This window comes from Cherax quadricarinatus, chromosome 12 (genome assembly GCF_038502225.1).
Source record: "Cherax quadricarinatus isolate ZL_2023a chromosome 12, ASM3850222v1, whole genome shotgun sequence".
NCBI lineage: Eukaryota > Metazoa > Arthropoda > Malacostraca > Decapoda > Parastacidae > Cherax > Cherax quadricarinatus.
The window spans coordinates 24,933,139-24,949,501 of record NC_091303.1 but is presented as its reverse complement, the minus strand read 5'-3'; the positions used below and the strand labels follow the sequence as shown (position 1 = coordinate 24,949,501).

At 38.2% G+C, this 16,363-nt stretch overlaps 1 protein-coding gene across 2 annotated transcripts in view; it reads left to right on the top strand.

Moving 5' to 3' along the window:
• The window catches only part of mgl (low-density lipoprotein receptor-related protein megalin), a 611,193-nt gene that overhangs the window by 274,353 nt on the left and 320,477 nt on the right, over window positions 1-16,363 (top strand). For both annotated transcript variants that reach the window (XM_070084278.1, XM_070084279.1), the window contains exon 29: window positions 16,059-16,283. In XM_070084278.1, the coding sequence (XP_069940379.1) occupies window positions 16,059-16,283 (225 nt within the window). The remainder of the gene's footprint in view (window positions 1-16,058; window positions 16,284-16,363) is intronic.

Below are 16,363 nucleotides of genomic sequence, written 5' to 3'. Positions count from 1 at the left end.
CCTTCCACTGGTGTAGCTGTGACCTTGGTGCAAGAATTCTATTTGCCATGGTATATTCATAGTATGTGTTGCTTTCCCTGACAGTAATTTCCATCAGGGGTTCATCGAAGAATAACTGAAAGCATTCCGGTTCAGTGGCATTGTTCCCAAGTGTACACGATGGCTATATTCCACTTTGTGTTTCATCAAAGTCATGGGGATTGTGAACAAGATTGGCAACTTGCTGCCAATCCCAGATGTGGTCTGCTGGTGGGGTCTGGATATTGAAAGGTGGTTGTGGTTGTGGTTGAGGCTGGTTGTGGCTGTGCTAAGTTAACAGCCTGGGTAGCAGTGTGCCCCACTACTAGTGCCACATGACTTAGGCCACCGCCAACACCACCACCACCTGCTGCCCCATGCACATTACACATCCCCATTGTAACAATATCGTCATCTTCACTCTCAGGTCGTGGTGTAGGGCCACGGGATGTACTCCGAGATTTACTCTTTTGCCTTGGAATGGCATATGGCACACTACTAGAACACATGCTGCATCGTACATACTGCCATTTCACTGGCGAATATTCCGCCTCACTGTCGCAACTCAGCTGCTTTCAATAACTTGGAAATCACTATCATTATCACTTTCACTGCTTACATCTGAGTCCTGTAGATGGGGAAATAGTTTTCTTTTTTGTCCTGGTACAGATGAACATGAATGAGACGGCCCAGCACCAGAGGTGGAAGGTTGAGGGTCATCTGGGTTTTCATCACTAATTACGTTATCCTGGCCACTGCTTTCGGTCACACCCTCTTGAAAACCATGGAATTCACTTTCACTGGCACTTCCATCAGTGTTAGAACTATCACTTGGGAACAGAAGACCTCCAATTCAGCGAGAAGTGAGGTACTTCTTACCGCGAGGCATGGTGAACAAGGACTACCAAGATGGCATTCCCACAATGCACCACTGAGTCCCCAATTTTTTTCACAGGGTGTACACCCACCATACAGACCCATTCTCTCACATGTAGACCTACCAACTTTCTCCAGCTTGATTTAAAGCCGCTAGAATTTACACTTATAAATACGTCAGAAACATTGGCTCGTAAGAAGTATACATATGACTGAAACAGTCAAATGGTGAAAAACCCATAAAGCAGATTGGGGGTTGTAGGAGGACCTTAGCTGTCCTCTGGAATACAGTGGACCCTCGCCTAACGCTATTAATCCATTCCTGAGAGCTCAACGTTAGTCGAAATTATCGTTAGGCGAATTAATTTTCCCCATAAGAAATAATGGAAATCAAATTAATCCATTCCTGATACCCCAAAGTATGAACAAAAAAAATTTTTTACCACATGAAATATTAATTTTAATACACACAAACTGAAGAAGACATGCACAGTTACATGACACTTACCTTTATTGAAGATCTGGTGATGATTGATGGGATGGGAGGAGGGGAGACTGTGGATGGTGTTAATGTTTAGAAGGGGAATCCCCATCCATTAGGACTTGAGGTGGCAAGTCCTTTTCCGGGGTTACTTCCCTTCTTCTTTTAATGCCACTAGGACCAGCTTGAGAGTCACTGGACCTCTGTTGCACAACATATCTGTCCATAAAGGCCTGTACCTCCCGTTCCTTTATGACATTCCTAAAGTGTTTCACAACATTGTCAGTGTAATAGTCACCAGCACAGCTTGCAATAGCTGTGTGAGGGTGATTTTCATCAAAAAAGGTTTGCACTTTAAGCCACATTGCACACATTTCCTTAATCTTTGAAGTAGGCAACTTCTTCAATTTCTCCATCCCCTCCTCCGAAGCAGTTTCCTCAGGTGTGGCCTCTTGCTGTTGAAGATGATCTAGCAGCTCATCAGTAGTTAGTTCTTCATTGTCCTCCTCCACCAACTCTTCCACATCCTCCCCACTAACCTCCAACCCCGAGGACTTCCCCAGTGCCACAATGGATTCCTCAACTGGCATAGGATTCCCAGGGTTAGTCTCAAACCCTTCAAAATCCCTTTTGTCTACACATTCTGGCCACAGTTTCTTCCAAGCAGAGTTCAAGGTCCTCTTAGTTACTTCCTCCCAAGCCTTACCTATAATGTTTACACAATTGAGGATGCTAAAGTGATTTCTCCAAAATTCTCTTATAGTCAATTGAGTTTCTGAGGTCACTACAAAGCACCTTTCAAACATAGCTTTTGTGTACAGTTTCTTGAAGTTGGGAATGACCTGCTGGTCCATGGGCTGCAGGAGAGGAGTGGTATTAGGAGGCAAAAACTTGACCTTAATGAAACTCATTTCTGCAGAAAGTCGCTCTGCCATGTCTGAAGGATGACCAGGAGCATGGTTTAATACCAGGAGGCACTTAAGGTCTAATTTCTTATCAATTAGGTAATTTTTCACAGTGGGGGCAAATGCATGGTGTAACCAGTCATAGAAAAAGTCCCTAGTGACCCATGCCTTACTGTTTGCCCTCCACAGCACACACAAATTAGCCTTGAGGACATTGTTTTTCCTGAACACTCTGGGAGTTTCAGAGTGATACACCAATAAAGGCTTCACTTTGCAATCACCACTAGCATTAGCACACATCAACAGAGTAAGCCTGTCTTTCATAGGCTTATGTCCTGGGAGTGCCTTTTTCTCCTGAGTAATGTAGGTCCTGCTTGGCATTTTCTTCCAAAACAGGCCTGTTTTGTCACAAACACTTGTTCAGGTTTCAGTCCTTCACTGTCTATGTACTCCTTGAATTCCTGCACATATTTTTCAGCCGCTTTGTGGTCCGAACTGGCAGCCCCACCATTCCTTATCACACTATGTATGCCACTACGATTCTTAAATCTCTCAAACCAACCTTTGCTGGCCTTAAATTCACTCACATCATCACTAGTTGCAGGCATTTTTCTAATTAAATCGTCATGCAACTTCCTAGCCTTTTCACATATGATCGCTTGAGAGATGCTATCTCCTGCTATCCGTTTTTCATTTATCCACACCAATAATAGTCTCTCAACATCTTCTATCACTTGCGATCTCTGTTTCGAAAACGAAGTTGCACCTTTGGCAAGAACAGCTTCCTTGATTGCCGTTTTCTTGGCCACAATAGTAGCGATGGTTGATTGGGGTTTTGTGTACAACCTGGCCAGCTCGGAGACACGCACTCCACTTTCATACTTAGCAATGTTCTCTTTCTTCATATCCATAGTAATTCTCACTCTTTTTGCTGTAGGGTTGGCACTAGAAGCTTTCTTGGGGCCCATGGTGACTTATTTTGCAGGTGCAATCACTAAAAAGGCTGTGATAATATGAAATGTTCCGATTGTATGCTTGGAAGCGACCGCGGTGGCTGGCTTGTAAACACTGGCACCCACGGGACAAGTGAGGCGGGCTCAGGCCGCACATGGACGCGTCTCGAACGAATTGCATTGAGCGAGTTTTTTAGCGCTAGCCGAGGCAAAATTTTTGTGTTAAAATGTATCACTAGGCGGATTTAGCGTTATGCGATGCGTTCGTTAGGCGAAGCTCCACTGTATTGGCAAAAATTGAATATTTTTGTTAATTTCAGCTCATTTTCAAAATCATCTCTGTTTCAGTAGTATATCTTCTATTCTATCAAATGATACCAAGAAACTGCGAATAAAACCATAAAAACAGTTTGAGAAAACACCCCATCACTATTTTAAGCCATACACAAGTTCACCGTTTTGTTTTTCCCATCATGTACTGCATGGGGCAGGATTTTTTTATACTGTGCGTGCACAGACCCATTCTCTCATGTCTAGGCCAAAATTTACCACTCGCTGTCTGTCAGAGTGAGCTGAGCTCACCCAGACAGACTGATGTAGTCCTACATTAGGGTTTCTGTTGTAGAGCTACATCAGAAACCCTGACCTTAATGACATAGTTCTATGTGACGGACAGTGAGACGGTTAAAATGTGAGGGATCATAACCACCCATATGGAATCCCCAGGTTCACTTTGTATTACCAGGGTTGCAAAATTATTATATTTCCCTAATAAAGGCCTAAGGGTCCTTTTAAAACACTTTTTTGTTAATCGAGGAAAAAGGTTAAAGAAAACTGGCAAATACAAGAAATATATACTTTATATGCCTCTAGTGTAAATTGTGGGACCCATAGCCTCAGAGAAGTGGATAAAAAGGCTTCAAGGAAGAATATTTGGATTTCTTCCTGAAGCTGTTTGAATATTCCACTTCCCCTACCACCCCATCTTTTCATTCTTTTTTACCAATAGGTATATTTTATTACATAATATGGTACAAAAGGTTTAAGAGATACATTGTTGATATAAAGATGGCATATACATTACATGAGATGTGAGAGATGCATGTCTATTACATGTACAATAATAATATGTGTACATTAAACCAGACATTCTTTATATCAAGCCATGTTATTTTTCCATGTTACTACATACAATAAGCCCACAGTTCATTGGACCATCCTTACAAAATGCAACATAGGGGCTAATATATACAATGCCACAGGGTCAGCATCTTCATTTTTAATTTTTTTTCCTGGCTGTCTCATACAGTGTCTTTACTGTCTTTAGATCCTGCTGCTAGGGTAGGGGAGGGTAAGATAAATCATAAGATAAAATTTTGTTTGGATTTTTAACCCTGGAGGGTTAGCTACCCAGGATAACCCAAGAAACTCAAAGTGTCATCAAGGACTGTCTGTCTTATTTCCAATGGGTGTCCTTAACCCCTTAACCCCTTGACTGTCGCAACCCCCAATCCTGAAGTGTCTCCTGGTGTTGCAAAATTAAAAAAAAAAAAAATTTTTTCTTATGAAATGATAGAGAATCTTTTCTCGATTGTAATGACACCAAAAACACGAAATTTGATGGAAAACTGACGGAATTACGCTCTCACGAAGTTAACGACCTCGGTGATATTTACAAATCGGCGATTTCGCCCACTTTGAGCCCTATTTTTGGCTAATTTCATTGTTCCAGTCGACCAAACTCATAGCTATTTCTTTAGAACTCCATTTTTTCTATCAATTGACTACAAGAAACTGCCCATTTACCGATTTCAACTACCCAATAACGTGATCAGAAATTTGCAATTTGGCCAATTTCACGAAAATTAAAAAGTATAACAATTTCAAAATAAGGTCCAGAATGAATGCTGCAGACATTCCTGGCTCTAAAATAACATTTTCTTGGTTCATCAGTCATATCTCCAGACCCCTCTAGTATTACTCTTGCTTTCTATTTTGAATTTTTATTCAAACAAAAAATAGAAGATTTACTGTTATGCAGACTACTGCAGTACTGTAATAATTGTATAAATAACCTCAAACCATTCATGACTGCATATTAGAATGGCTAGTTGAACATTTATTGGACAATGACATCATTTATTTACTTTTGAACATCGGCAAAAATCAAACATTTCCCCTACATTGAGCTCCATTTCCAGGTTCTTTTTAAAGTAAAATCAATCAAAATCACCTCTATTTCTATAATATGTTTTCCATTCTATCAAATGAGACCAAGAAAACGAGAATACAACCATAAATACTATACGAAAATAGACCACAAAGTCGGCATTTTAATTAAAAAAAAAAATGGTCTGAGTTTTTTTTTCTCATTATGCACTGCATGCTCCAGGATTTTTTTTATATGGTGCACACTGACCACACAGACCCATTCTCTCACATGTGGGCCTACCAGCTTTCTCATACTTGATTTGAAGCCGCTAGAATTTATGAGTATATATACGTCAAACACGGTACCTCGTAAGACGTATATATACGACCTCGACAGTCAAAGGGTTAACTGTCCAAACATAGATAGATCTATGTTCTCTCACCCAGCACTTTGAATATTTTGAATTTTTTTTTTAAATTAAAGAAGGCAATTTTCTGTGTGTAATAAGACCAACTAAAAAAAAATTATAGTCAGTACTTACTGAGATAAAAGACCTCGAAGTTGGCGCTGGATGCTCACCTGATGGCAACATGGAGTCCTGCTGCTTGCAGAAGTGTTGCTGATATACCTTTTTTTCTAAATTTTTCTTAATATAATTTTTATGTTCTGATAATTAGAATTTGTAGTAGTTCTTGTGATTTCATAGCCAATGTTTGTTCTGACACAAATATTAGGTACTGAAATAGTACTCAGATAGTCACAAACACACTGACAGGTGAACATTTTCACCTGCCTTGGTCACCTACCATTGTCTAGAAATATATACAAAGTATTTATAGGTCCCAGCAATGTTTTAGACATGCTGGATTATATATGCAACTCCTTGAAGCATGGTGTAAGACTGAGTGTCACTCCATTGCTGACAGTGCAGCAGTGACATTTGATGATCATGCACTGCCTTGGCTTTGTTTGTTTTCACTGTTACATATAAACATGTCTATCTGTTTGTCTGTCTATTTGTCTGTCTGTCTCTTTGTCTAGCTCTGTCTAGCTCTATCTCTTCTTATCTGTGTGTCTTCCTGTCTCTTTCTGTCTCAGAGAGCTGCTCATGAACTAACAGGTATTACACATCATGCAGAGTTGCCATGTCTGATTCCTGAGCAAGTGAATATGCGTATGTGACTTTGTCAATGGTCCAAATCGGACCGAAACGTCGTCGTAAGCTTCTCTCTTTTATGTGTGGGTTATTTGTGTATTGTTCCAGTCACGTTATTGTGCCTTTTTTGTTATATAGTTATTAATATGCGTATTACTTGCCAGTCATGCTTATTATGCCTTGTATCTACAAGAGCATCACTGTGTTAAAATAAACTAATATATTTTTACTTTTGTTTTCTTCATTTTTGAATGATAGTAATATTTACTATTTGGATAATATTCACTAAAATGTGTTTTTTAAACAATACTACAAATTATTTACAAAATATATCAACACTTTAATGTTATTTTTAACTGTGAATTATCTGCATATAATATCTAAACTCTTTAACATGAAATGGATAAAATCTTATGAAAATACAAACTAAACATACCTTGATAGTCAACAGTAACTCAAATTATTTTAAAATATTTAAGTGTTGCAACTAGTCATTTCATGCAATATAAATACCAATCCATACGTATCAGTCAAAACTCTGCTAGTATCCATGCATTAGTTAGAACTCTACTGATATCCATACATTAGCTAGAACTCTGCTGGTATCCATGTATCAGCTAGAACTGCTGGTATTCACATATTAGCTAGAACTCTGCTGGTATTCACATAACACTGGAGAATATAGTGTATTATATTTATTTCAGAATGTATTTCAATGACAGGTATTGCTAGTAGTCCTGCTAAGTTTTTTGTTTAAATTCATAGTGAGAAAACCTTTTGCTTTAGGGTCATCTAGCATCATTTTCATGTATCTACTTTTGAAAACTTTAACCCTTTCAGGGTCCAGAGGCCAAATTTCAAAGTGCGCACCAGGGTCCAAGAATTTTCAAAAAATAATTTTGTTATTTTTTCTTATGAAATGGTAGAGGATCTTTTTCTGAAGGTAATAAAACAAAAAGTATGAAATTTGATGGAAAATTGATGAAATTGTGCTCTTGCAAATTTTGATGTGTCAGCGATATTTATGCATCAGCAATTTTGCTGATTTTGACTACCATTTTAGGCCAATTACATTATTTCAGTCGACCAGATTCCTAACTATTTCACTAGTATTACTTTATTCTATCAATTGAGCACAAGAAATTGCCAAGTGAACTGTTTCAACTACAAAATAAAGTGATTGGAAATTGGTAATTTGGCCAATTTAGTGCAAAGTTCAGAATATTCCAATTTCAAAATAGGGTCCAGAATAAACAATGCAGGCATCCCTGGCACTAAACTAACATTTCCTCTGTTCATTAGTTATGTTTTCAGGCTTTACAAATGAATTCCCTTTTGATTTTGTTGTTCACATAATGAATTTTTATACAAACCAAAAAATTGAAGATTTACTGTTAAGCAATATTGTAGTAATTGTGTAAATAATATCACCACATTTGTGAATGTATATTAGACCCACCAGCTGGTGTGTATTAGACATGTGAGGTCATTTGTTTACTCTTGAACATCAGCAAAAATTGAACATTTCTGCTACTTTTAGCTCAGTTTCAAGCAATTTCTATTAATAAAACCAATCAAAATCTTCTCTATTTCTGTAATATATCTTCCATTCTATCAAATGAGACCAAGAAATCACAAATGCACCTGTAAGAAACTTAGGATAAAATACTGCAAAGTTGCTGTTTTAATCGAAAATTATGGTCTCAGTTTTTTTCCTCTCATTATGCACTGTGTGTTGCAGGATTTGTTTTATGTGGTACATACATACCACATAGATGTATTCTCTCATATCTAGGCCCAAATTTACCGCTCACAACTTATCAGAGTGAGCTGAGCTCATGGCGTAGCTCTATGGTTTGGACCCTCAACGTATAGCCCTAGATCTACGGCATGGACCCTGAAAGGGTTAATATAACTGTGACCAGAAAGTTCTCTCTCTATTGGTGGTATTGCCAAGGAGGGCCTGAAGCTTCTCTATCAGCACCCTTAAATAAAAGTTATAATAATGCACTTTCAAAGCAAGTCTCCTAGCCCCATCTTCTATCCAGACAGCCATTTCTTAGCCCTTCTTGTATAAAAATTCTGTAGCTGCTCTGTGGTGTACACTAGCTTGTGTATGATGTAATGTTAACTATTGTCAGTTGTGAGCTTAATACTGCAACTTTTTGCTCAGTCATGTAACATGTCATCTTTGAAAAAAGTTGTTTTTATTATATAATTTTGTTATATGTAGAAGCAACTTTTCATTACAACAATAATAATGCATTTATTTAATATTTAAAAGTGAGTTAAGAGCCAGCTCAGTATATTTTAATGAATGATAGTAATATTGTTATGTATAGAGACCTCAAAATAGAGCAAATAGGGTAACAATACTATATTATTCTGAGTAGGGCTTCGTTTTGACTTGTGTAAGAAAGCTAAATTTAATAATAAAAAGTGGCTGGTTGATGTTACTTTAAGAGATTGTGGAAATGATAATTTCTTAAAGAATAAAAAGGCACTATACCGTAACTGGAACAATATACAAATAACCCGCACGTAGGAGAAAGAAATTTTTGTATGGGGCATTTATGTATTGTGTATAGATTATCTCTTCAGTTGGTTACCTGCACAGTATGCCAAAGTATATGGTAGAGGGGAATATCAGTAAACAAATTACCCATCCTTTAAAGCATGTGTAGACTGGCAAGAGGCATGTTTAAAAGATATACCAAATGGAAGATGGGGTGTTAGCAAAGTACTATTTAAACATTCACTCACTCTCTCACTTTCACTCACTCTCTCTCACTCTCTCACACTCACACACTCACTCTCACTCTCACTCTCTCTCACTCTCTCTCACTCTCTCTCACTCACTCACTCACTCTTTCTCACACTCTCTCACACTCTCTCACTCTCACTCACTCTCACTCACTCTCACTCTCTCTCACACTCACTCACTCTCTCTCACACTCACCTCACTCCTCTCTCACTCTCACTCTCACACTTTCTCACTCTCTCTCTCTCTCACTCCTCCTCTCCTCTCTCACTCTCTCTCACTCTCTCTCTCTCTCTCTCTCTCTCTCTCTCTCTCTCTCTCTCTCTCTCTCTCTCGCTCTCTCTCTCTCTCTCTCTCTCACTCTCTCGCTCTCTCTCTCTCTCTCTCTCTCTCTCTCTCTCTCTCTCTCTCTCTCTCTCTCTCTCTCTCTCTCTCTCTCTGTCTCTCTCTCTCTCTCTCTCTCTCCACACATTGTAGATAGACAGTGGGAGTCAATTTAATTGTAATTATTTCTGCATAAAAGTTGCATGAAAGAAAGCATTCTTAACTGTCTTTAATGCACCTACTATCTCTGCAAACATGGCACAGTAGCTTTTAATTATTGTTGGATTATTATATTTTGTACTTTATGCTCATGATCTTGTTAATGATTGATTTGTGAAAGTTGCATCCTGTGTATTGTTAAGAGTTTATGGTGGCTTTAAAATTATTACTCATAATCAAGCACATTTTTCATTTCAGGTGCTGTACCTGTTTTGATTGGCGATGTATTTTGGCACTAGGGTATTATTTGCAAAGGAATGATCTGTTAAGTGTGTGTAGCCTTCTGCTGTGTTCAACTGTAGCAACAGAAGAATATACATGCTTCACAGTAAAGTCTGCCTAACCTTCATAAGATACAGTATCAGAAAAGCACTATACACTTTAGATTTGTATTTTTTTTTAATTGATTTCATACATAGATTGCACAGCATGGTAAATGATGGTAAAATGTGACACTCAGATATAATTCTCATCCAATGACTCCACTTTCTGCAGTATGTGCATTTATTGTATGTTTATATAGTGCCTCCCTCATATTAATCTGCTTTATTTAGTACTGTATTTCTTATTTTTGTACACACTGGCTGTCTCCTACCAAGGTAGGGTGACCCTCCCTCCCCCCCCCCAAAAAAAGAGGAAACAGTCACCAAGCTCTCTCTTGCCAAAAGTGTGGTGACATCACATTTCAGATGACCCTCTGACCTGCAGCATCCTTTAGAATGCAGGCATGTACTTTCTACCTCCAGGACTCAAGTCTGGCTAGCTGATTTTCCGTGAATCTCTCCAAAAATATACCCTTGTTCACACTAAAACAATGTATCAAGCCATGAAAAACATTTGTCTTAACCCACTCCAATCATTCACACAAGCAGGCTTGATGCTTCAGGGCCCTAGCATTGTACTCGTGAAGTAAAATAATTTTTATTACTTTTATTATTAACACATCAACTATTTCCCACCAAGATAGGATGGCCCGAAAAAGAAAAACTTTCACTATCATTCACGCCATCACTGTCTTGCCAGAGGAGCATTTACACTACAGTTATAAGTAAAATAATCTTGAGTAATAATGAATTACTTGACTTCAAAATTCTGCCTACCAGGAGACATTTTAGCAGTCAATCTATCTCTGCTAACTTTCCATGCATAAATTTATAACAAGTATTGTGTTTACTTGGGAGTTTGAGTTCACCCACGGCAAATTGTTTTCCACAGGTATGCCAGATAAATGTGATTTTGACCATCTATACTTTAACTCTTTGACTATCGAGACCCCAAATCCTGAAATGTCTCTCCCTGTTGCAAAATATTCAAAAAAAAAATTTTTTTTTTCTTATGAAATGATAGAGAATCTTTTCCCAATGGTAATGACACCAAAAGTACAAAATTTGATGGAAAACTTAAGGAATTATGCTCTCGTGAAGTTAGCGATATATGTGCATCAGCGATTTCGCCCACTTTGAGCCCTATTTTCGACCAATTCCATTGTTCCAGTTGACCAAACTCATAGCTCTTTCTTTAGTACTCCATTTGTTCTATCGACTGAGTACAAGAAACCACCCATTTACCAATTTCAGCTACCCAATAAAGTGGTCAGAAATTGGCAATTTGGCCAATTTCACACAAATTAAAAAAGATGCCAGTTTCAAAATAGGGTCCAGAATAAACATTCCTGGCACTAAAATAAAATTTTCTCTGTTCAATAGTCAGGTCTCCAGGCCTCTCTTATGTTACTCTTGCTTTCTATTTTGAAGTTATATTCACAAAAAATAGAAGATTTACTGTTATGCAGACTACTGCATTTTTGTAATAATTGTATAAATAATGTCGACCCATTCATGACTGTGTATTAGACTGGCCAGTTGGACACATATTGGATGGTGAGGTCATTTGTTTACTCTTGAATATTGGCAAAAATCGAACATTTCCACTATGAGCTCAATTTCAAGATCCTTTTGATTGTGAAACCAATCAGAATCATCTGTTTCTGTAATATATCTGCCATTCTATCAAATGAGACCAAGAAAACGAGAATACACCATAAATACTATACAAAAATACACCTCAACATTTGTGTTTTAGTCCAAAAACACTGTCAGAGTTTTTTTTCTCATGCACTGCGTGCTGCAGGATTTTTTTATGTTGCGCACACTGACCACACCGACCCATTCTCTCACATGTGAGCCTGCCAGCTTTCTCTTGCTTGATTTGAAGCCGCTAGAATTCTGGCATATTAATACATCAAAAACACTGGCTCGTAAGATGTATGTATACGACACCGATAGTCAAAAGGTCAATTCATTTGCAAGTTTCTCATTCATATTTAGTATTTTCATTTACATGCATTTCTCCTACATAGCTTAATATAACTACATCCGTTACATTAAAAATTAAAAAAAAAATTTAGAACTCAAGTATCTGACTGAAAATTTACAATTGAAGCAACTCTGTAGATGGAAAGATAATTATTTTGCAGTCTGTGAATATGCCCTTTTTTTGGTTAGATGTTTTTATTAATCTCCATGGGGAAGTGGAATAGAATTCTTCCTCCAAGAAGATATAAACAAAGTTTTCCAGTGGGCAACGGTAAACAATATGATGTTCAATGAGGACAAATTCCAACTACTCCATTATGGAAAACTGGAGGAGATAATAACTAGAACAGAGTATACTACAGACTCTGGCCATACAATAGAGTGGAAAAATAATGTAAGGGACCTGGGAGTAGTAATGTCTGAGGATCTCACTTTCAAGGATCACAACAGTGCCACGATCACACATGCAAAGAAAATGATAGGATGGATAATGAGAACGTTCAAAACGAGAGATGCCAAGCCAATGATGATCCTTTTCAAATCACTTGTTCTCTCTAGGCTGGAATACTGCTGTACATTAACATCTCCATTCAAAGCAGGTGAAATTGCAGATCTAGAGAATGTACAGAGATCCTTTACTGCACGTATAAGTTCTGTCAAGCCCCTTAACTACTGGGAACGCTTGGAAACACTTGACTTGTACTTGTTGGAACGCAGGAGGGAGAGAGATATCATAATCTACACTTGGAAAATCCTGGAAGGAATGGTCCCAAATCTGCACACAGAAATCACTCCCTACGAAAGTAAAAGACTGGGCAGGCGATGCAAAATGCCCCCAATAAAAAGTAGGGGCGCCATTGGTACACTAAGGGAAAACACCATAAGTGTCCAAGGCCCAAGACTGTTCAACAGCCTCCCATCAAGCATTAGGGGAATTGGCAATAAGCCCCTGGCTGCCTTCAAGAGAGAGCTGGACAGGTACCTAAAGTCAGTGCCAGATCAGCCGGGCTGTGGCTCGTACGTTGGACTGCGTGCGGCCAGCAGTAACAGCCTAGTTGATCAGGCCCTGATCCATCGGGAGGCCTGGTCATGGACCAGGCCGCGGGGGCGTTGATCCCCGGAATAACCTCCAGGTAACCAGGTAAGCCATGCATATCATAAGAAGCGACTAAAATTCCGGGAGTAAGGGGCTAGTAACCCCTTCTCCTGTATATATCACTAAATTTAAAAGGAGAAGCTTTTGTTTTTTCTTTCGGGCCACCTTGTCTTGGTGGGATATGGCTGGTTTGTTGAAAGAGGAAGAAGTTTTTACTAGTGGAATAGATTCTTTTTTAACACTGGCTGCTCCCACCAAGGCAGGTTGACCTGAAAAAAAAAGAAAACACTTTCACATTACAATTCAGATTCCTCTCCAAACTGCAATATCCCCATGCCTCCTTCAGAGTGAAGGCCCTATACTTACCACCTCCAGGACTCAAGTCTGACTAACCAGTTTCCCTGAATCACTTCTTAAATGTTACCATGCTCACACTCCAATGGCCCAAGTCGTAAAAACCGTTTTTCTTCACTCCTATTTAACACTCTAGCACACATGCCTGTTGGATGCCCGAGCCCCTTGCACTCAAAACCTCCTTTAGCCCCCTCCCTCCAACATTTCCTAGGATGATTCCTACCCTCCCCTTCCCTCTCATAAACACACAAGATGACAGGTACACCTTACTCCTAGTACTTATATTTAATTTATACTACACATGTATATACATTATAGGTAGTAGGTTGGTAGACAGCAACCACCCAGGGAGGTACTACTGTCCTGCCAAGTGAGTGTAAAACAAAAGCCTGTAATTGTTTTACATGATGGTAGGATTGCTGGTGTCCATTTTTTGTCTCATAAACATGCAAGGTTTCAGGTACGTTTTGCTACTTCTGCTTACACTTAGGTCACACTACACATACATGTACAAGCATATATATATATATATACACACACCCCTCTGGGTTTTCTTCTATTTTCTTACTAGTTCTTGTTCTTGTTTATTTCTTCTTATCTCCATGGGGAAGTGGAACAGAATTCTTCCTCCGTAAGCCATGCGTGTTGTAAGAGGCGACTAAAATAGCAGGAGCAAGGGTCTAGTAACCCCTTCTCCTGCATATATTACTAAATGTAAAAGGAGAAACTTTTGTTTTTCCTTTTGGGCCACCCCGCCTCGGTGGGATATGGCCGGTGTGTTGAAAAAGAAAAAAATGTATGTACATGAATGTGTATACATATCCATCTGAGTTTTTTGTTTTCTTAAAATTTCTTGTTCTTACATTATTTCCCTTCATCTCCATGAGGAGGCATGGAAGAATCCTTCCTCTGTAAGCCTTTTATTTTATTTTATTTTATTTTATTTGTTTTATGTCTTTGCAACCAGTACATTGAGATTTTATATTTACAATAGTGGGTTGCAGTGCAAAGAGAGCCTCTATTATGCCTAGGCATTATGGGCCAACTTAACATTATTGGCTTACAGTCTACTTAACACTAAGGAGTATATCATAGTTGTACAGTAGGATAGTAATTATTTCATAGTTGTACAGCAGAATATTAATTATGAATGAATCAAAATTTGTATAATACAAAGATATATTTATATTTGAACATACTTTTTGAGAAAACAATGATTCAGTTATATTCTTGTCAACAATGGATTTAAAAGGTTCAAAGTGAATGTTTCAGTTATGATGTGGGGGTACATAGGTGAGTATGTGTGTACTGAGTATTTAGCATTTAGTCTAGGGTGATTAAGTGGCTTTTGAGAAGAGTCTTAAATTGATTTTCAGACTGGGTTACTTTAATATCTTCTGGTAATGCATTCCATATTTTGGGGCCCTTTATGTGTATAGAGTTTTTACACAGTGTGATATGGACACGAGGTATATCAAAAGGAGATCTGTCTTGTGTTGTGGTCAAGTGTCCTGTTTAGGTTGGTGAGAAGTTTGAGTGGAGGGCTTATATTTGCGTGTATTGTTCTGTGTATGTAGTAGGCACATGAATAAGTATGGATGTTCTTAATGGTGAGCAGATTCAGACTTGAAAATTGGTGGAGTATGCTGGTGGGAGTGGTAATTTGTTATCATTCTTACTGCTACCTTTTGCTGGGTTATTAGGGGTTTTAGATGATGGGATGTTGTTGATCCCCCATGCACAAATTCCATATGTAAGAAAAGGGTATATGAGTGAATGGTACAGTGCCAGGAGAGCTGATTGTGGAACGTAGTACCTTATCTTTGATAGTATGCCTACAGTCTTGGAGATTTTCTTTGTGATTTGTTGTATGTGTGTCAGGAACTTAAGGCTACTGTCAAAGTGGATACCTAGGAATTTTCACTCTGTGAGTCTTGTGACTGATGATCCATTTAGGATTATGTTAATTGGATCATTTGCAGCTTTGTTTCCAAACTGAATGAAATAGGTTTTATCAGTGTTCAGGGTAAGTTTGTAAGTCATCATCCAGGCAGTAACCCCTTCTCCTGTATTAGTTAATAAATTAAAAAAAAAGGACATTTGAAATTGAATTTGAGTACTGAATGATGTATAAATATACAGTTAACACATATCATTATTTTATGAATATATTAGTAATGTTAGCACCTATTACTGAACCTTGTACAAAATTATTTTACTATGTTAGGTAAAAGGACACATGTGCAAGTCTAGTTGCCTTTCATTAATGCTCCTTCTTTGTTCTTTTTTTAAATAGTGACTTGCAAGCTGTCATAATGATAGTTTTATTATAATTATTATTATTATAAGACATACTGTCAGTTATCATTTTTGTGTTTGAGTTTTTGGTATATAAATACCTGCTTAGAGTCACAGCCTTCACACTCAAGGTTTTCTTTTGTTTTCCAGTTGTAAACTCCAATCCATGTATGGTGGGTAATGGTGGATGTGAACACATATGCATCCCTAAGAACAGCAAACAACGAACCTGTAGGTGCACAACTGGTTACAGAGCTGATGGTGAGAAAGCCTGCAAACCCTATGATAAATTTGCAATTGTATCCCAATTGGAAATTGTACGGGGCTACAGTTTAGATGGGGCAGGAGAATCCATGTCTCCTATTGCTGGTCCAGGTGAGTCCAAACACATTCATTTGAAAATATATATAAATATATATATAAATATAGGTAGTAGGTTGGTAGACAGCAACCAC